This window comes from Cyclopterus lumpus, chromosome 3 (assembly GCF_009769545.1).
Source record: "Cyclopterus lumpus isolate fCycLum1 chromosome 3, fCycLum1.pri, whole genome shotgun sequence".
Taxonomy (NCBI): Eukaryota; Metazoa; Chordata; class Actinopteri; order Perciformes; family Cyclopteridae; genus Cyclopterus; species Cyclopterus lumpus.
The window spans coordinates 29,794,797-29,817,966 of NC_046968.1; the positions used below are offsets into that span (position 1 = coordinate 29,794,797).

General features: G+C 41.1%; 1 protein-coding gene across 1 annotated transcript in view; it reads left to right on the top strand.

Annotated features, from left to right (window-relative positions):
• The window catches only part of LOC117728814 (multiple epidermal growth factor-like domains protein 11), a 95,425-nt gene extending 75,352 nt beyond the window's left edge, over positions 1 to 20,073 (top strand). The window contains exons 15-25 of the mRNA XM_034529709.1: positions 5,172 to 5,300; positions 5,710 to 5,838; positions 7,828 to 7,956; positions 10,858 to 10,986; positions 11,561 to 11,794; positions 14,331 to 14,485; positions 14,787 to 14,847; positions 15,842 to 15,895; positions 17,293 to 17,535; positions 17,811 to 17,841; positions 17,983 to 20,073. Coding sequence (XP_034385600.1) covers positions 5,172 to 5,300; positions 5,710 to 5,838; positions 7,828 to 7,956; positions 10,858 to 10,986; positions 11,561 to 11,794; positions 14,331 to 14,485; positions 14,787 to 14,847; positions 15,842 to 15,895; positions 17,293 to 17,535; positions 17,811 to 17,841; positions 17,983 to 18,160 — 1,472 coding nt within the window. The 3' untranslated portion in view covers positions 18,161 to 20,073. The remainder of the gene's footprint in view (positions 1 to 5,171; positions 5,301 to 5,709; positions 5,839 to 7,827; positions 7,957 to 10,857; positions 10,987 to 11,560; positions 11,795 to 14,330; positions 14,486 to 14,786; positions 14,848 to 15,841; positions 15,896 to 17,292; positions 17,536 to 17,810; positions 17,842 to 17,982) is intronic.
• Positions 20,074 to 23,170: the final 3,097 nt, after the last annotated feature.

Genomic DNA, 23,170 nt, shown 5'->3' on the forward strand with positions numbered 1-23,170 from the left:
TTTGTGTTTGTGTTTTGTGTTTGTGTTTGTGTTTGTGTTTGTGTTTGTGTTTGTGTTTGTGTTTGTGTTTGGTGTTTGGTGTTTGTGTTTGTGTTTGGTGTTTGTGTTTGTGTTTGTGTTTGTGGTTTGTGTTTGTGTTTGTGTTTGTGTTTGTGTTTGTGTTTGTGTTTGGTGTTTGGTGTTTGTGTTTGTGTTTGGTGTTTGTGTTTTGTGTTTGTGTTTGTGTTTGTGTGTCGGCCTCAAGGACAAAACAACAACAACGAGCGTCTCTGGAGGAACAACAAGTAAACACACAAACCCTGGAGGACTAACACAAACGAGGCACAACAAGCCGTGTGACTCTCAAAGGATGCGCCTCCAGCTGTAGGGTGCTGCTCCTAGTGAGCAGCACCCTGGGGTGCTCGTGTGTAAAGGAGCCAAATGAGAAACGCAGTTACAGTGAAGCTGTTGGCGTCTTCAGAGAGACTTAAGGTGGTTAGATGTTGAGCAACAGAGGCATTCATACAGACAGGTAAGCAAAAAATGCAAAATATTTAAAAAAATAGAATAGAATAATAAGAAAAATGCAAAAATATATACAAAAAATAGAATAGAATAATAACAACAACAACAAAAAAAGCAAAATATATACAAAAAAATAGAATAATAAGAAAAATGCAAAATATATACAAAAAAATAGAATAGAATAATAAGAAAAATGCAAAATATATACAAAAAATAGAATAGAATAAGAAAAATGCAAAATATATACAAAAAAATAGAATAGAATAATAAGAAAAATGCAAAATATATACAAAAAAATGGAATAGAATAATAAGAAAATTACAAAATATATTAAAAAAGAAAAATAATGGTAAATAATATTAAAGCGTTTTTTAGGCGGTGATAAAAAGACGACCTCTGAACTTTTTCTTCTACCAAACTTCTCCGACCTCTCCGGCTCGTCTTCCTCTGCGGTTGAACAGGTGCTAACGCTCCAAAGGCCCGTTTGACGACTTGAATTTTAAGGAGTTTGAAATATTCATCCTCATTAAACATGAAGACGGACTCGCTGCCCACGAGGTAACCGGGCCGCCCGGCGTGCGGTTTGAGTCACGCAACCTTCCTGAGAACGAGCTAACGACGTCATCCATAATAAAACAATTATAATTATTATATTAATAATAATAATAATAACAATAATATTAAACCTTAACATAGAAACAACCAACAAAAAGGTTCTTTCAATGAAGCTCTGCAGATGTACCTGCGGCGACTGAAACTCTATCAATTATACTTTCTTTAGTTTTAATTTTCATTTCATTGCCCCACAAAGCCATCTTTCTTTCTTTTTTTAATTAATCAATCATTTCTTTCTTTAATTAATTAATAATTTCTTGATTCGTATTAAGGTGTAATCTATATGAATTCACGAAGGCGCTGCAGGGCGAACATTTTAGGTTCATTCTAAAGAAGGCCACAGCTTTGAATCAAGGCATAGGGAGGTAGACAAGTAGGTAGGTAGACAGGTAGACAGACCAGCAGGTAGACAGGTTGGTAGGGACACATTCAGGTAAGTAGATATGTAGACAGGTAGGTAGTTAAGACAGTTATATTGGCAGGTAGGTAGGTAGGTAGACAGACAAGCAGGTAGGTAGGTAGACAAGTAGACAGGTAGGTAGTTAAAACAGGTAGATAGGTAGACAGGTAGGTAGACAAGCAGGTAGCTAGGCAGGTAGGTAGGTAAGTAGACAGACAGACAGACAGACAGGTAGGCTGTCCAATCATTACATTGAGGCTAAATTAAATGATTGAACGATTACAGACAAAGATTACGAATTTCTTTAAATGTATTGATTGATGTAAAGATTGAAAGATTATTTCCAAAAGTTTAACGAGAGCAGCGTCTAGAACACAAGAGCCAGCTCAAATGTATCGCTGTAATATAACGTGTCGATACATTGTCACCGTTATCGTACATCAAACAAGGTCCAGGCAACAATACGAACCGATGACGTCACAAAGTCATCAGAGACGAGCAGAGAGCCTTTGATGCCAACTCTACAGACACTCTACTCACATGTTGGTCACTGTTACGTAAGTGAGGGACTTCATTAAAGAGATCAGAAGGTTCTTTGTAGAGATTCCCTTCTGGGTTTTCACTGGCGCAGGGGAACACTGTGCCCGGCTAACGGGGAGAACCGCTAATGAAGGCCGTACATTGTGTCCAGCACCCGGCTAACGGGGAGAACCCGCTAATGAAGGCCGTACATTGTGTCCAGCACCCGGCTAACGGGGAGAACCCGCTAATGAAGGCCGTACATTGTGTCCAACACCCGGCTAACGGGGAGAACCCGCTAATGAAGGCCGTACATTGTGTCCAACACCCGGCTAACGGGGAGAACCCGCTAATGAAGGCCGTACATTGTGTCCAACACCCGGCTAACAGGGAGAACCCGCTAATGAAGGCCGTACATTGTGTCCAACACCCGGCTAACGGGGAGAACCCGCTAATGAAGGCCACACATTGTGTCCAACACCCGGCTAACGGGGAGAACCCACTATTGAAGGCCACACATTGTGTCCAACACCCGGCTAACAGGGAGAACCCACTATTGAAGGCCACACATTGTGTCCAACACCCGGCTAACGGGGAGAACCCGCTAATGAAGGCCGTACATTGTGTCCAACAGGTGAAAAAATGGTAGTGAAATGCAAATGAGTGGAGAAGAGTAGTGTAAAAATAATGAATATCTACATAGCTCATGTGCATATATATATATATATATATATATATATATATATATATATATATATATATATATATATATATATATATAATTAAGTTATGGTATCTAAACTTTAACACAAGGAGGAAACAGCAGCTCACGTTCATGTAATTTTAAAACGGCTGTAATAGTTAATTAAGATAGTTCAGTATATGAACACTTTTAACTGAATAAAATCACATATTACAGTTAAAGACAAACTCGTTACTAAATATCACGCAGAAGACGAGCGGCTTGTTCTCTCTTGAGTTAATTGGCAATAATCAAAAAAAAACAGAGCACATTAATATATGATATTTTACCACTGTAACTCCATTTAGAGATCTGAATATTTAAAGCGAAACGATGTGCATTTCCCTAAAATGATGAACAAACTTCTGTTTTTCTGTGTTGGTGATGTGAGTAGGGATGTTTCATGATTGCACCTTGAGGGGAAAAAAAGTAAATCAAATAAAAGATAAATTCAGGAATAATATATTTATTTAAAGAGAAGGCCACTTGAGTGCGGCGCGTTTGAAAAGAGACCTTTCATTTTCCTTGAATAAAAAATTATTATCTCAAGTTATTATTATTGTATGAGATTATCTTCCTTTTTATTTAATTCTAAAAACTCTCGGTTGCGGGGTTTTTATGTGGCTTCTAAACTCAGTTATTACGGTTTGAAAAGTGCCAATTAAAACATAATTGATCAATTATTTTGATTAAAATTAAGAATTATGTAACCGTCCCTCGGTGGTTTGTTAGCGACCGTCTTTTTTAGGATGCACAAAAGCTTCTACGGAGGTTTGTAATGACGTATTTTATATCGTGGAGCAAAACGTTACAATCTCTATAGCTTGTTTTATTTATTTAAGTATATTTTAATGTCTGTATATTTTTATTGTCAGTATATTTTAATGTACTTTTTTCAAGTAAGCTTTCGATTGATCGATTGATTTTACTTGTAAGTATTTCTACACTGTGGTGTCTGTAGTACTTTTACTCTGGTGTCGTCATAATGACTAATCTATATAATTTTTGTTTAATGTTCGTGTTATGATGACCTGGTGATGGCGATCTGCTTTCTACGTGCATATGTGCGCTAGCGATCGACTACTCGTCACTAATAATCTCCACCGCTACAGAGTCCTTGAACGCCTCCATATCAGCTAGTAGCTCAATTTAATTAGCAACAGGTTGGTTAGTGGGCCGTCGCTGTCTATATCTGTCTATATATATAAACACCAGAATTCGTTGCACTGAAATGTCCGGCTGTGCACCTGAATGCATCACCAGCACGTCTCCGGTTAACAAATGTCCACCCTGTTCATCCTCATGAGGGGAAATACGAGTCACTTTATAGGTAATCAGCTGTTTGTAGATCTCTGAAGCAATAACTTCATCCTCCCTCATGTGTTGGGGGCATACCTTCTGTCTGGGCTAAATAATGAGAACGCTGCGTCTCCATCTGCATAAACCCGACTCGTCTTTGGTTCGTTCCAACGTTTCCGGGCGTCTTGCTCTCTGGAAACCTGTTCGTTGACCCTCGGGGGGGACACACGTTGTTCCTGAAGCCTTGAAGCTTTCCAGCTGGTCTGGGTTCATTCCTCGAGGCTTCATGTTCTCCTCCAATATTCATATAAAACATGAGATCAGGACATCGTGATGTTTCTCTGGTCTCTGATCATGTGACTTAGTAAACAACCAATTAGTGTTTAGACCAACAGGAGGAGAGCTAGTAACGTTAGCTAGTAACATTAGCTAGTAACGTTAGCAGCACTGCTAACGGAGAACCAGGAGGTTCACTGAAATAATATAATTCTGGATCCTTGTAGACTAAACAACAAAGGGATCTATGTTCGTTAATATGGATCATCAATGATCAGTATGTGTGTGATCAGGAATTTAAAAGTTATATTTACTCCCTTTGTTCTTTTGTGCTGATCCAATCTGTGTGTGTGCGTGTTTGTGTGTGTCTGTCTGTGTGTGTGTGTGTATGTGTGTGTGTGTGTGTATGTGTGTGTTTGTGTATGTGTGTGTGTGCATGTATATGTGTGTGTGTGTTTATGTCTGTGTGTGTGTGAGTGTGTATCTGTGTGTGTCTGTGTGTGTGTGCGTGTATCTGTGTGTATGTGTATATGTGTGTGTCTGTGTGTGTGTGTGTGTATGTGTCTGTGTGTGTGTGTGTGTGTGTATGTGTCTGTGTGTATATGTGTGTGCGTGTATGTGTGTGTCTGTGTGTGTGTGTGTGTGTCTGTGTGTGTGTGTGTCTGTGTGTGTGTCTGTGTGTGTGTGTGTGTGTCTGTGTGTGTGTATGTGTGTCTGTGTGTGTGTATGTGTCTGTGTGTGTGTGTCTGTGTGTGTGTGTGTGTGTCTGTGTGTGTGTCTGTGTGTGTGTGTGTGTCTGTGTGTGTGTGTGTCCAGTGTGTCCAGGTGGGCGGTTTGGTAGAGCGTGTGCAGAGCCGTGCTCGTGCACTAACAACAGCACGTGTAATCCCATCGACGGCTCCTGTCAGTGCTTCCCGGGATGGATCGGAGGGAACTGCTCCCAACGTAAGACACACACTCATCTCTCAGCACTCATCGACCAATCACAGGCCACTCGGGCCGATCATGAACCAATCAGAGGCCACTCGGGCCGATCATCAACCAATCAGAGGCCACTCGGGCCGATCATCAACCAATCAGAGGCCACTCGGGCCGATCATCAACCAATCAGAGGCCACTCGGGCCGATTATGAACCAATCAGAGGCCACTCGGGCCGATCATCAACCAATCAGAGGCCACTCGGAGCGGAAGAAAAAAATAAACTAGAGGCATTTATCCATCTGGCATTGAGCTGCTGCTGCAATCACCTCATCACTTGTGAAGCTAATGAAGGCACAGACCGTCCTGTCTCTACAGCCGGTCCTCAGGATGGTGTGTGTGTGCGTGTGTGTGTGTGTGTGTGTGTCTTGGCAGCGTGTCCTCAGGGCTCTTGGGGTCCGGACTGCATCCACACATGTAACTGTCACAACGGAGCCCAGTGCAGCGCCACAGACGGAGAATGCGACTGCAGCTCTGGATGGACGGGACTCTTCTGCACTCAGCGTAAGTACACACACACACACATACACACACACACACACACACACACACACACACACACACACACACACACACACACACACACAGACAGACACACACACACACACATGCGGACAGACACACACACACACACACACACACACACACAGACAGACAGACAGACAGACAGACAGACAGACACACACACATATCTAATAAGGGAAACAGTGGTACTCTCTGGCTGATGTGAGAGCACACCATCAATTGGCTCTCAGAGGGCTCCTGTTTTGAATGGATGTCTCATTCTTGCTCTGCCATCTGGTGGCAGATAACAACACTGCACCCTTGAAGACATTCCTTCCTTCCTTAGATTCCTTCCTCCTTCCTTTATCATCGTTCAGTTTTCTAGTTCGTTGGTCTGTGTTCAACACGAGCTGAAGAGACTTTAACGTTTAGTTCTCTGATATATTAAACAGGTCAATGAACGCCCCTCTGGTGAATCTTAAGGAGTCTAGACATGAAGTCATGTGACCGTGATGGAGTTCCTCTATAGACTAACATGAAGTCATGTGACCGTGATGGAGTTCCTCTATAGACTAACATGAAGTCATGTGACCGTGATGGAGTTCCTCTATAAACATGAAGTCATGTGACCGTGATGGAGTTCCTCTATAGACATGAAGTCATGTGACCGTGATGGAGTTCCTCTATAGACATGAAGTCATGTGACCGTGATGGAGTTCCTCTATAGACATGAAGTCATGTGACCGTGATGGAGTTCCTCTATAGACATGAAGTCATGTGACCGTGATGGAGTACCTCTATAGACATGAAGTCATGTGACCGTGATGGAGTTCCTCTATAGACATGAAGTCATGTGACCGTGGTGGAGTTCCTCTATAGACTAACATGAAGTCATGTGACCGTGATGGAGTTCCTCTATAGACATGAAGTCATGTGACCGTGGTGGAGTTCCTCTATAGACATGAAGTCATGTGACCGTGATGGAGTTCCTCTATAGACATGAAGTCATGTGACCGTGATGGAGTTCCTCTATAGACATGAAGTCATGTGACCGTGGTGGAGTTCCTCTATAGACATGAAGTCATGTGACCGTGGTGGAGTTCCTCTATAGACATGAAGTCATGTGACCGTGATGGAGTTCCTCTATAGACATGAAGTCATGTGACCGTGGTGGAGTTCCTCTATAGACATGAGGTCATGTGACCGTGATGGAGTTCCTCTATAGACATGAAGTCATGTGACCGTGGTGGAGTTCCTCTATAGACATGAAGTCATGTGACCGTGATGGAGTTCCTCTGTAGACATGAAGTCATGTGACCGTGATGGAGTTCCTCTATAGACATGAAGTCATGTGACCGTGGTGGAGTTCCTCTATAGACATGAAGTCATGTGACCGTGATGGAGTTCCTCTATAGACTAACATGAAGTCATGTGACCGTGGTGGAGTTCCTCTATAGACATGAAGTCATGTGACCGTGATGGAGTTCCTCTGTAGACATGAAGTCATGTGACCGTGGTGGAGTTCCTCTATAGACTAACATGAAGTCATGTGACCGTGATGGAGTTCCTCTATAGACATGAAGTCATGTGACCGTGATGGAGTTCCTCTATAGACTAACATGAAGTCATGTGACCGTGATGGAGTTCCTCTATAGACATGAAGTCATGTGACCGTGGTGGAGTTCCTCTGTAGACATGAAGTCATGTGACCGTGATGGAGTTCCTCTATAGACATGAAGTCATGTGACCGTGATGGAGTTCCTCTATAGACATGAAGTCATGTGACCGTGGTGGAGTTCCTCTATAGACATGAAGTCATGTGACCGTGGTGGAGTTCCTCTATAGACATGAAGTCATGTGACCGTGGTGGAGTTCCTCTATAGACATGAAGTCATGTGACCGTGATGGAGTTCCTCTGTAGACATGAAGTCATGTGACCGTGGTGGACGTGTGAAAGCCTCTTTGTGGTGTGTGTGCGTTGCTCTGCAGGATGCCCTTCTGGTTTCTATGGCGACCGCTGTGCTGAAGTGTGCCGCTGTCAGAACGGGGCGGACTGCGACCACATGGGCGGGCTGTGCTCCTGCAGAACGGGCTTCATCGGGCTCAGCTGTGAGCTCAGTGAGTGTCACAACTATCCTCGATATTCAAAATGATCGTACTTTAGGTCAAAGTACCTTTTAATAGAATAAATACATCGGTTTATGTTCATCATGTGTGTTTCGAGATATAAATATTACAGACCCCACTCAGGGAATTTAGGCTTCATAGCAGCAGAAGGAAGCATAGTAGAGGTATAGGGATACTATGATGTTTATTTACTTATTTAATTACTTACTTACTTATTTACTTATTTACTTACTTATTTACTTACATACCATACAAACTTACTTATTTACTTACATGCAAACCTACTTATTTACTTATTTACTTACTTGTTTACTTACATACAACTTACTTATTTACTTATTTACTTACTTATTTACTTACATACAAACTTACTTATTTACTTACATACAAACCTACTTATTTACTTATTTAATTACTTACTTACTTACTTATTTACTTATTACTTACATACAAACCTACTTATTTACTTATTTAATTACTTACTTACTTACTTATTTACTTATTTACTTACATACAAACCTACTTATTTACTTATTTAATTACTTACTTACTTACTTACTTACTTATTTACTTATTTACTTATTTTTACTTTCTTATTTACTTAAATACAAACTTACTCATTTACTTATTTACTTATTTACTTACCTACAAACTTACTTATTTATTTACTTACTTATTTACTTAAATACAAACTTACTTATTTACTTACTTACTTATTTACTTATTTGTACTTACTTATTTACTTACATACAAAGTTACTTATTTACTTACTTACTTATTTACTTACTTGTTTACTTACATACAACTTACTTATTTACTTACTTATTTACTTACATACAAACTTACTTATTTACTTACATGCAAACCTACTTACTTACTTATTTACTTACTTGTTTACTTACATACAACTTACTTATTTACTTATTTACTTACTTATTTACTTACATACAAACCTACTTATTTACTTATTTAATTACTTACTTACTTATTTACTTATTACTTACATACAAACCTACTTATTTACTTATTTAATTACTTACTTACTTACTTACTTATTTACTTACATACAAACCTACTTATTTACTTATTTAATTACTTACTCACTTACTTATTTACTTATTTACTTACTTGTTTACTTACATACAACTTACTTATTTACTTATTTACTTACTTATTTACTTACATACAAACCTACTTATTTACTTATTTACTTACTTACTTATTTACTTATTTACTTATTTACTTATTTACTTATTTTTACTTTCTTATTTACTTAAATACAAACTTACTCATTTACTTATTTACTTACCTACAAACTTACTTATTTATTTACTTACTTATTTACTTACATACAAACTTACTTATTTACTTACTTACTTATTTACTTATTTTTACTTACTTATTTACTTACATACAAAGTTACTTATTTACTTACTTATTTACTTACTTATTTATTTACTTACTTGGTTACTTACATACAAACTTACATATTTACTTACTTATTTATTTACTTACTTGGTTACTTACATACAAACTTACATATTTACTTACAAACAAACTTACTTATTTACTTACATACAAACTTACTTATTTACTTACATACTTATTTACTTACATACAAACTTACTTATTTACTTATTTAATTAGTTACTTATTTACTTACATACAAACTTACCTATTTACTTATTTATTTACTTATTTACTTACAAACAAACTTACTTATTTACTTACTTACTTACATACAAACTTACTTATTTACTTACTTATTTACTTATTTACTTACAAACAAACTTACTTATTTACTTACTTACTTATTTACATACTTACTTATTTACTTACATACTTATTTATTTACTTATTTACGTACTTACTTATTTACTTACTTATTTATTTAAATACAAACTTACTTATTTACTTAATTATTTACTTACATACAAACTTACTTATTTACTTACATACAAACGTACTTATTTACTTACATACACACTTACTTACTTAATTATTTACTTACTTATTTAATTAATTAATTACTTATTTAATTAGTTACTTATTTACTTACTTACTTATTTACTTATTTATTTACTTAATTATTTACTTGCATACAAACTTACTTATTTACTTACTTATTTACTTACATACAAACTTACTTATTTACTTACTTACTTACATACAAACTTACTTATTTACTTACTTACATACAAACTTACTTATTTACTTATTTACTTACTTATTTACTTATTTACTTACAAACAAACTTACTTATTTACTTACTTACTTATTTACATACTTACTTATTTACTTACATACTTGTTTATTTACTTATTTACGTACTTACTTATTTATTTAAATACAAACTTACTTATTTACTTAATTATTTACTTACATACAAACTTACTTATTTACTTACATCCAAACATACTTATTTACTTACATACACACTTACTTACTTAATTATTTACTTACTTATTTAATTAATTAATTACTTATTTAATTAGTTACTTATTTACTTACTTACTTATTTACTTATTTATTTACTTAATTATTTACTTGCATACAAACTTACTTATTTACGTATTTACTTACTTACTTATGTACTTACTTACTCACTTACTTACATACAAACTTACTTACTTATTTACTTTTTTACTTACTCACTTACTTACTTAGTTAATTACTTACGTATGTCTTTACTTACTTGTTTACTTACTTAGTTACTTTTGTACTTATTATATATATGAAGTGTATTTCGTCTTGAGACATTGGAGTTATTGTTCTCTCAGCAGCAAAACAGAACTACAAACACGTTATCTCCGTGTCAAAATGTTCATAAAGACATTCTGAGCCACGGATGTCCCTTTAATAATCAGATGACCTTTGACCTTCTTTCTACAGAGTGCCCAGCGGGGTCGTTCGGTTACGGCTGCCAGCAGCTGTGTGAGTGCATGAACAACGCCACCTGCGACTACGTGACGGGCACCTGCTACTGCAGCGCCGGCTTCAAGGGCATCCGCTGTGACCAGGGTGAGAGCGGGGGGCCGGGGGTTCGATGCTGCCAGGTGACACGGACGGACATTATGTCACTCTTTAAAAAGACCACCGGAGTACAGAAGTCTGTACCAAGCTGTATATCAATATGCATATTAATAATACACATGTTGTTATTAATATAGTGTATAAATCACTCTCCAGCTTCCTACACTTTTATTTGGAGTTAATTTGCCCAAAATGGAAAAAAAACAAACACAAAGAATGTGAGAATAATGTCAGCGTATGGTTTTAATTTGAGGGCATTTTAAAACTGTAATCCTGCCAGTAATCCTTATTTTTACTAAATGTATTGGTAATCTGATTACACTTTTTTTTGTGTAACAGTTTCCCATTTTTTTAAATCTTAATAACGTAATGTGTAAGGTTTTCTAAAGGGACCCTGGTGCTTTGAGACACTACCACATTCGTCCACAGGGGGCTCCAGAACCAACACTACTTTACAGTAGCTCTCATTTGAGGATTGGTGGCAGCTGCACTCACTGCCTGTAGGTTACAGAGTTCAGGTGTTCAGGTGTTCAGGTGTTCACCTGCTCCCTGGTCCCCTCAGCGGCTCTGATGATGGAGGAACTGAACCCCTACACCAAGATCAGCCCGGCCCTGGCCTCCGAGCGCCAGTCGGCCGGCGCCGTCCTGGGCATCGTCTTCCTGCTGCTGCTCATCACGGCCATGCTCGGCCTGGCGGTCTGGTTCCGCTACCGGCAGAGAGAGAAAGGCCACCACGTGCCGAGCGTCACCTACACGCCGGCCCTGCACATCAACTCCACCGACTACTCGCTCTCAGGTAACACGTCAGAACCTCCGGGGGGCTCTGCTTCTCCCTCCAGGTGCCGACTGGACCACCTGAACCACGGCCAGAACTTCTTCTGTATTCATTGTTTTAGTCTATAAAATGTGGGGAAAAGGTTTTGTTTTCTCTTTGTCTACCAACAGGATACAAATATTAGTTACAATGATATCAAACAGAGACAAGCAGCAGAAGACATCGATGAATCTGTGTAGCTCTTTAGCTTCTCTGAGCATGAACGGGTAACGCAGGTAAAGACTGGAGTTCCTCTTCTTCAACTCTCAATGCTTAGATACCTCCTGTAGGTATGTGTTGATGTTGTGGAGATGAGGATGCATAAGAACATGTGATGGAGGGAGGAAGCATAAGAACATGTGATGGAGGGAGGAAGCATAAGAACATGTGATGGAGGGAGGAAGCATAAGAACATGTGATGGAGGGAGGAAGCATAAGAACATGTGATGGAGGGAGGAAGCATAAGAACATGTGATGGAGGGAGGATGCATAAGAACATGTGACGTTGTTGTGATGTTGTGGTGACGTTGTGTGACGTTGTGTGACGTGTGACGTTGTTGTGACGTGTGACGTTGTGACGTTGTTGTGACGTTGTTGTGACGTTGTTGTGATGTTGTGTGACGTTGTAGTGACGTTGTGTGACGTTGTAGTGACGTTGTGTGACGTTGTTGTGACGTTGTTGTGACGTGTGACGTTGTTGTGACGTTGTGTGACGTTGTAGTGACGTTGTGTGACGCTGTTGTGACGTTGTTGTGACGTTGTGGTGACGTTGTTGTGACATTGTGTGACGTTGTGATGTTGTGGTGACGTGTGACGTTGTTGTGACGTTGTGGTGACGTTGTGTGACGTTGTTGTGACGTTGTGTGACGTTGTGACGTTGTGACATTGTGTGACGTTGTTGTGACGTTGTGACGTTGTTGTGACATTGTTGTGACGTTGTGGTGACGTTGTTGTGACATTGTTGTGACGTTGTTGTGACGTTGTTGTGACGTTGTGGTGACGTTGTTGTGACGTTGTGGTGACGTTTTGACGTTGTGGTGACGTTGTGGTGACGTTGTTGTGACATTGTTGTGACGTTGTTGTGACGTTGTGGTGACGTTGTGGTGACGTTGTGACGTTGTGGTGACGTTGTGACGTTGTTGTGACGTTGTGGTGACGTTGTTGTGACGTTGTGGTGACGTTGTGACGTTGTTGTGACGTTGTGGTGACATTGTTGTGACGTTGTGACATTGTTGTGACGTTGTGGTGATGTTGTTGTGACGTTGTTGTGGCGTTGTGGTGACGTTGTGGTGATGTTGTTGTGACGTTGTGGTGACGTTGTGACGTTGTTGTGACGTTGTGGTGACGTTGTGACTTGTGGTGACGTTGTGGTGACGTTGTTGTGACGTTGTGGTGACGTTGTGACGTTGTGGTGACGTTGTGACGTTGTTGTGACGTTGTGGTGACGTTGTGGTGACATTGTTGTGACGTTGTGACGTTGTTGTGACGTTGTGGTGATGTTGTTGTGACGTTGTTGTGACGTGGTGACGTTGTGGTGATGTTGTTGTGACGTTGTGGTGACGTTGTTGTGACGTTGTGGTGACCTTGTGACGTTGTTGTGACGTTGTTGTGACGTTGTGGTGACGTTGTGACTTGTGGTGACGTTGTTGTGACATTGTTGTGACGTTGTTGTGACGTTGTGGTGATGTTGTTGTGACGTTGTGGTGATGTTGTGACGTTGTTGTGACGTTGTGGTGATGTTGTTGTGACGTTGTGGTGACGTTGTGACGTTGTTGTGACGTTGTGGTGATGTTGTTGTGACATTGTGGTGACGTTGTTGTGACGTTGTGGTGATGTTGTTGTGACGTTGTGGTGACGTTGTGACGTTGTTGTGACGTTGTGGTGACGTTGTGATGTTGTGGTGACGTTGTGATGTTGTGGTGATGTTGTTGTGACGTTGTGGTGATGTTGTTGTGACGTTGTTGTGACGTTGTTGTGACGTTGTGGTGATGTTGTTGTGACGTTGTGGTGACGTTGTGACGTTGAGGTGACGTTGTTGTGACGTTGTGGTGACGTTGTTGTGACGTTGTGACGTTGTTGTGACGTTGTGGTGATGTTGTGACGTTGTTGTGACGTTGTGGTGATGTTGTTGTGACGTTGTTGTGACGTTGTGGTGACGTTGTGGTGATGTTGTTGTGACGTTGTGGTGACGTTGTGACGTTGTTGTGACGTTGTTGTGACGTTGTGGTGACGTTGTGACGTTGTTGTGACGTTGTTGTGACGTTGTTGTGACGTTGTGGTGACGTTGTTGTGACGTTGTGGTGACGTTGTTGTGACGTTGTGGTGACGTTGTGGTGACGTTGTGACGTTGTTGTGACGTTGTTGTGACGTTGTTGTGACGTTGTGGTGACGTTGTGACGTTGTTGTGACGTTGTTGTGACGTTGTTGTGACGTTGTGGTGACGTTGTGACGTTGTTGTGACGTTGTGGTGACGTTGTTGTGACGTTGTGGTGACGTTGTTGTGACGTTGTGGTGACAGCAGGGCTGCAGTGCACAGGCCTGCTCTCCTCTCCAGAGTCGTCTCCCAGCAGCGGCTCCGTCGGCCGCTGCTTCTCCAACCCCAGCTATCGAACCCTCGGGCCCTGCAGCTACGCCGCCCACTACGCCAAGCCGGACAAGAGGGGCGTCGCCAAGGTGCGTTTAAGGGACTTCAAGGCCCATAGTTTCTTTATTAAACCCCCAAGGGAACATTATCTTTTATATTTACCTAAGCAATGCAATATAAAATATAAAAAACACACTATATTAAAGAAATAGATTAGAATAATAAAAAATAATGCATGTGATCCACTCGGTGTGAACACGGCAACAAAAAAACGATTCAGCGTTGAAGTGCCGAAGAAGCTGCAGTTCCTCAAACGGCCACTCGAGGCTGTGAAAGCGAGTCGATCTCGACGTTTCTAACAGCTTCTTCCTCCGTGTGACGAAGGTGAAGAAGAAGAAGGAGCGCCACAGGAACAGCGCTCCGGAGTGGGGCGCCTACTGCAACCTCAGCGGTCAGTCCAATAACACCAATATATTATTATTATCTTATTTATTTCATGAAACTTTACCCTCAAAACTGTTTTTAAAAGTTTCATTTAGTAAAGTCAAGTTTGGCCGTGAAGATAATTATTAAAGTTTTATAGTCACAAAGATGATGTTTGTCAATTTAACTTAAAAAATCATTTTACACGTCAAGAGTCTCAGTTATTAGTTGTATCGTTTATTATTTATCGTTTATTATATATCATTTATTTTGGTGTGAAGCTGAAACCAAACGTCACGCTATCTCACGGAGAAGAGGAAGAACAAACAAAACAACAAACAAGACCTGTTGTTGTTGTTGTGAGAACATCTCGTCAGAGAGAAACGTCATTTATTAGTGTGAAATCTTTTTTTGTTGTGTTTATTGAACAAATTGCACAAAATCACAAATTTTCAATAAGAAACAAAAAAATAAATACAAACAATTTAAATGGAAAACTAAAATGAATAACTATTACGGACAATTTTATTCTTAATTATTATTTGTTATTCTAGTTATTTTATAGTTTATTTTATCCACAGTTCAAACATACACTTATGTTTACAGAATAGAAATAATCAATAAATAAATATGACATACGGCCAATTCACTGTAATAATTAGAATCTTTGTAATAAACATTGAGGACAGACTTTGAAACATCGTCCCATAATCAGAGCAACAATGGCACAAAAAAGGTCAAATTTATATGTAAATAAATAATTCCAAAGAAGAGAGAAATGTTTTTTATAATCACATCTTTTTATTATAATTCAGACTTAAATGATCAAAATGAGTTCCTATGGGGGTAAACAGGAAGGGACGGGACAGGAAGGGGCGGGACAGGAAGGGACGGGACAGGAAGGGGCGGGACAGGACAGGAAGGGGTGTGGCAAGAAGGGGTGGGACAGGAAGGGGCGGGACAGGAAGGGGCGGGACTTCCCCTCAAGCCGTGACGCTTCCTGCCCTCTGGTTTCTGTGCAGGCGTTTACTGCATCGACCGGCGCTTCAGCTACAACGTGGAGCCGCGCTTCAGAGGTACGGTGAGGGGGCAGGCTGACCCCGCGTGACCTCTGACCCTGTGTGACCGCTGACCCTGTGTGACCTCTGACCCTGTGTGACCTCTGACCCCGCGTGACCTCCGATCCTGTGTGACCTCTGACGCTGTGTGACCTCTGACCCTGTGTGACCTCTGACCCCGCGTGACCTCTGACCCCGCGTGACCTCTGACCCTGTGTGACCGCTGACCCTGTGTGACCTCTGACCCCGCGTGACCTCCGATCCTGTGTGACCTCTGACGCTGTGTGACCTCTGACCCTGTGTGACCTCTGACCCCGCGTGACCTCCGATCCTGTGTGACCTCTGACCCCACATGACCGCCACCCCGCGTGACCTCCGACCCCTCGGACAATCCTCTCGCTCCAACAGCCCCTCCCTCATGTTTGACAGGAATTTATATGAGAGAAGATAATAATAATAATAATAATAGATAATAAGCAGTTCTTCTAGATTTAAAGGTTCATAAATGGATGTATTGATTATTGTAGCGTTAGATTAAATATATTATTTATACTATCAGAATATGACTCAGACATGTGGGTCACAATGTTGTTATTGTGATAATATCTGGTACCAGACTCATTGTTCTTTAAAGTAGATTAAATGTAAAGTGTTACAATAAAGAATAACTATTATTTTTTTAAACAGTTTTAGTTCTTTGTTAAATCTGCAGAAGCCTTATGAGGAAAATAATGAAAACATTTGTATAACAACGAAGCTCTTTTTTATTCTGTTGTTGTAATGTCCACTTCGGCCACAAGGGGCTGACGTTCACACTAACGTATGCTAACACTGTAACATCATACATGTAGCTGGTGTTTATCAGATTACACCTGAACACATCTACACGTCTACATGTGCAGTAGCATGAACACACGGAGGGTTGTCCAAAGGGATTCTGGGAAATGTAGCAATCTTTATTAAAAGAGAAGAGACGCGGCATGAAAACCCCGAATGTCCCGTGTCCTTGAATGCAACACTTGTTGTTTATCTTGTTGACGTGTGACCAACATGTGTGTGTTTGTGTCTCTGCAGGACGAATCCGACTCCTCTGTGTGTTCACTCCTCCTCTGCTTCACTCCTATGACTCACTTGGCGTTGTTGTTGTTGTTGTTGTTGTTGTTGTTGTCCTTGCGATGCAATAACTCTCCGTTTCCTCCTGTTTGTGTGATTAAAAACTTCTTTTAGGGAAAATGTTTCAGAATGAATGTAGAATAACTTCCTCCTCTAAAAGCAGAAACTACAGATATGAGTCATTTGTGTTATTAAAGTGAATCGTTCTGCAGCAAAGGGTTCTGATATGATTCATCAGAACAAATGAATTAATAATGCATCCGGAGTGTCTCGTGATGGCCGTGTGACGTTCTGCCTTCCAGACTTCATGAAGGGCTCGCTGTCCAGCACCTGCTCCCTGAACAGTGAGAACCCGTACGCCACCATCAACGACGCGCACGGCGCCGCCAAACACTCCGAGAGCAGCTACGTGGAGATGAAGTCTCCGGCTCACCGCGATCACATGACCCGCTGCTGCTCCGCCGCCATCGTGGCCGCCAACGCCACCAACGCCACCAACGCCAACGCCACCAACGCCAACGCCACCAAGAACGTCTACGACATGGGTACGTCTGCGTCTCCCCAGATTCTACTCTTAAACTTCAGCTCTGCTTCTTTCTTTGAGGGAAATATGTAAATATACGTGTAATATGTACGTTCTAAAATATGAGTAAACAGACCGTAAGTAGAATTAATTGTTTTTTAACATTTAAAATCTACAGCATGAATTTAATCCTTACTCTGGTGTTAAAAAACGATGATTTTGATGCAGTGCTCCATAACACAATAACAGTTAATACAATAACATAAACTTGACTGACTTCGTCCTCCGTGTCCCCAGAACCGACCGTCAGCATCCTGCTGGGCCCCGGCTGCCTGCAGGGCCCCGGGTGCCTGCAGGGCCCCGGGTGCCTGCAGGGCCCCGGCTGCCTGCAGGGCCCCGGGTGCCTGCAGGGCCCCGGCTGCCTGCAGGGCCCCGGGTGCCTGCAGGGCCCCGGCTGCCTGCAGGGCCCCGGCTGCCTGCAGGGCCCCGGGTACCCTCAGAACCCGTACGACCTGCCCAGGAACAGCCACATCCCGAGCCACTACGACCTGCTGCCGATGCGCCCGAGCCCGTCCCACAGCCACAGCCTGGTCCTGCAGGGCCACGGCCCCCCGGCGGCCGGCAGCCCCACCAGCTCGCTGCTCTAGACCGCCCCGCCTCCCCAGACTGGACCGGTGCTCCCAGATCGTCCAGAACCAGGGGAACTGGTGTGTGAGAGCGTCTTCTTCTCGACGCCTCGTGTTCGTGTCGTGTTGTGAATTCCTGCTGAAACGATGGAAATATGAACGCCATGAACACAAAGAGGACCTTTTGTTTTGTTTTCTGGTCGAGGACAGAGGAGCAGAGGGACTGCTCATGTGAAGGTTTCTGAGGGGGTTCTGGAGCCAAAGACCAGACCCAGGCCCACTTTGGATCCACCAAACCTGGACCCTGAAGCATTACGTCTCCATTCTGGGGAAATATGAATCTATATTCTCCCTTCAGACGTGCTCAGAGCTGCACTTCCTGTACGATTCTGGTATTTTTACATTTCTTATTTCCTGTTTACATATTCATGGGTCCTGACGGGGGTCCATATTTTCTCCCTGAAGTTATGTTTTTCTATGTGACCGTAGACCGGGCGCCGTACCGTGCTCCGGTATTTAGTGTTGTGATTTCGTTGAGTCGAGCTTTAATACACGTGCATGCCAAAGATTATTCAAGATATCATATTTAGCCAGAAATACCCTCATCGAGTCCTTTTGGCTCCGGTCTGAAACACGACCGGAATCATCTCTGATTATTGTTCTTGGTTCCAATCCATCGACTCGTCGTTTGGGCTTTTTAAAAACTATTAATTGACTCAATCGTTCCAGCTGTGATGACATCACGCGACGGCGTCTTCTTGGATAGTTATATTAATATTTATTTATATTGTCATCGTCTCCAGACAAACACGAAACACGTTCAATATTAGTCGACATGAAAGAACTATTAAAACAAAAATGTTCTCTCCGATAAATCAGATGTGACGCGGTGGCCAAACGGTGTAATTACAACTTCCTGGTCCGTCTCGCCATTGACTTACATTGAGAAAGAGACGTGTGCAAAAAAGGTGTGAACACTTAAATAGCCCTTATTTAAACGATTAGGTCCTAAAAGTTGTTGTAGAGTTATTTAATTTTCTCTGTTATGAGAAATAGAAGCTTGGAGGCGGGGCTAAAGAAAACCTCTTCTTCTTCTTCTTCTTTTTCTTTCTTGCTGAACAGTCGAATGGAAACATGTTTAATGAATTGATGTCGTGACAGAAACAAACATAATGAAAACGTGTTTCCAGACGTTTCTCACGTCTGAAACGGATCACACGTGTTGACGTGTTGACTATAACGTGTTGACAACAACGTGTTGACAACAACGTGTTGACGTGTTGACTATAACGTGTTGACAACAACGTGTTGACAACAACGTGTTGACAACAACGTGTTGACTATAACGTGTTGACTATAACGTGTTGACTATAACGTGTTGACAACAACGTGTTGACTATAACGTGTTGACAACAACGTGTTGACAACAACGTGTTGACTATAACGTGTTGACTATAACGTGTTGACTATAACGTGTTGACAACAACGTGTTGACAACAACGTGTTGACAACAACGTGTTGACTATAACGTGTTGACTATAACGTGTTGACTATAACGTGTTGACAACAACGTGTTGACTATAACGTGTTGACAACAACGTGTTGACTATAACGTGTTGACAACAACGTGTTGACTATAACGTGTTGACAACAACGTGTTGACTATAACGTGTTGACTATAACGTGTTGACGTGTTGACTAACGTGTTGACAACAGCGTGTTGACGTGTTGACTATAACGTGTTGATAACAACGTGTTGACGTGTTGACTATAACGTGTTGACGTGTTGACAATCGGACGAGTCTGCTTCCCGACCTTTGTTCCATTGGCTGGTGTCTTTCCTCCGGCTTCGATCCCACGTTTCAGCTTCAGTAGATGTATCCAGTGCTTTTTGTTTTTCTGCCCTAAACTCAATAAAGTTGTTGTAGCTCGGGGAGAGGTGCCATGTCTCGTTACGCAGCAGCTGATTTCTATATTTAAACCACTGTGGTCGTCAGAATTGGAGATATACAATAATGAGTCGTCTGCATAAAGTGTGACCTGTGTCGGCCGGACTGATTGCTTATTAAAGGCCCTTTAAGACTTGTATTATATATTACTTATATATAGTATTCCGTCCTGATGAGGTCACTTTAAATATCCTCTCCGGCTCGTGTGATGTTTTAAAGTGGAGGACACAGAGTGACCTCGGTGACCTCCTCCTTAAACCCTAAAGAAAAGGCGTCGTCGCCTCCTGATTGGCCGAGAGGAGAAGCAGCTGGTCTCTGTTCTTAAACAGCTGATCTAAATGAACCTCCAATCAACTCAGGGGACCTTTGACCTTCAGCTACAATACATTTTGGGGGAAAAGACCCAAAATAAATAACGAGGGACTGATCCAGTTGGAAAGAGAACACAACTGATCAATGACGATCAAAAGGATCCCTGATTGAAATTCAAACAGCAGTTTGTGGAATGAATCACCTCCGGAACAACTTTTATCTATTTTCAGTGTTCAAATTCAATATTAATTGACTTTTTTTACCCGGCGTTCTGTCTGAGGACATTACCTCCACTTTTTAATTAGCTCCAAATTACAAGAGTCATTTCCAGGAACTCACTGAGCGAGATATATATACACACACGTATATATATATATATATATACACACACACGTATATGTGTATGTATATATATATACACACACACGTATATGTGTATATATAAACAAACATAATGAAAAACGTGTTGACTATAACGTGTTGATAACAACGTGTTGACTATAACGTGTTGACAACAACGTGTTGACGTGTTGACAACAACGTGTTGACTATAACGTGTTGACTATAACGTGTTGACAACAACGTGTTGACGTGTTGACTAACGTGTTGACTATAACGTGTTGACAACAACGTGTTGACGTGTTGACTATAACGTGTTGACTATAACGTGTTGACAACGTGTTGATAACGTGTTGACTATAACGTGTTGACAACAACGTGTTGACGTGTTGACTATAACGTGTTGACAACAGCGTGTTGACGTGTTGACTATAACGTGTTGACAACGTGTTGACGTGTTGACTAACGTGTTGACAACAGCGTGTTGACTATAACGTGTTGATATATATATATATATATACATGTATACATGTATATGTGTATATATATGTATACACATGTATATATATATATATATATATATACATATATATACATATATATATATATATACATCCATCCATCCATTTTCAATACCGCTTATCCTCATTAGGGTCGCGGGGCGCTGGAGCCTATCCCAGCTGACATAGGGCGAAGGCAGGGGACACCCTGGACAGGCCGCACATGTAGGGACATACAACCATTCACTCTCACATTCACACCTATGGGACATTTAGAGATCAATTAACCTGCAGCATGTCTTTGGACTGTGGGAGGAAGCCGGAGAGCCCGGAGAGAACCCACGCTGTATATATATATATATATATATATATATATATATACACACACACCCATACAATACATATACACATACAATACACATATATACATTTTGAACAGTTTAAAAGTAAAGAGTGTATTTTCTAGGGGATGTGCAAAGGTTCACAGTAATAAGAATAAAAGGAATAAACAAACAAAGTTCTTTTTTGTGGCATTTCTTTTCATTATTACTATCTTCTTGTTTATAAACTTTCTATGTTTATGAGCTGCTGTTGTTGCTATCGTCCCAATAAATATAAACTTTAAGATCAAATGACGTCTTCTGGACTTTTTGATCATAAATGCAATTTTACCATTAAGGACTCTGTGCGAATATTAAATGTTATTTTGCGCAGATTTCCATGACAAACGCCAAATGAGTCACCGTGACGTCACCTGTTGGGTTAAGCCCCGCCCCTAGAGCATCCCCTGCTTTATGGTCTGTTTGACTCTAAATGTGCATAATTTACTAAATGAACATCACGCTGTATTGAAGAAGACTTGAAACTAGAGATTGAGACCAAAAACTAATGTTTACAATGTTTACTGAGGGAATACATCAAGAGAAGTAGAGTCATTTATATAGACTTCTATACAACCAGAGGAGTCGCCCCCTGGTGGTCAGGAGAGAGAATGCAGCTTTAACACATGAAGAATAGACTTCTATACAACCAGATGATTCGCCCCCTGGTGGTCAGGAGAGAGAATGCAGCTTTAACACATGAAGCATAGATTTCTATACAACCAGAGGAGTCACCCCCTGGTGGTCAGAGAGAATGCAGCTTTAGCACATGAAGCATAGACTTCTATACAACCAGAGGAGTCGTCCCCTGGTGGTCAGGAGAGAGAATGCAGCTTTAACACATGAAGCATAGACTTCTATACAACCAGAGGAGTCGCCCCCTGGTGGTCAGGAGAGAGAATGCAGCTTTAACACATGAAGCATAGACTTCTATACAACCAGAGGAGTCGCCCCCTGGTGGTCAGGAGAGAGAATGCAGCTTTAACACATGAAGCATAGACTTCTATACAACCAGAGGAGTCGTCCCCTGGTGGTCAGAAGAGAGAATGCAGCTTTAACACATGAAGCATAGACTTCTATACAACCAGAGGAGTCGCCCCCTGGTGGTCAGTAGAGAGAATGCAGCTTTAACACATGAAGCATAGACTTCTATACAACCAGAGGAGTCGCCCCCTGGTGGTCAGGAGAGAGAATGCAGCTTTAACACATGAAGCATAGACTTCTATACAACCAGAGGAGTCGCCCCCTGGTGGTCAGGAGAGAGAATGCAGCTTTAACACATGAAGCATAGACTTCTATACAACCAGAGGAGTCGCCCCCTGGTGGTCAGTAGAGAGAATGCAGCTTTAACACATGAAGCATAGACTTCTATACAACCAGAGGAGTCGCCCCCTGGTGGTCAGTAGAGAGAATGCAGCTTTAACACATGAAGCATAGACTTCTATACAACCAGAGGAGTCGTGCATTCTTTTGTGGAAAATTGTAAAACATAAAAAAGGCTGAAATAAATTACTCGTATTAAATTGTTACCAAGTAAAATGCGAGTGCATA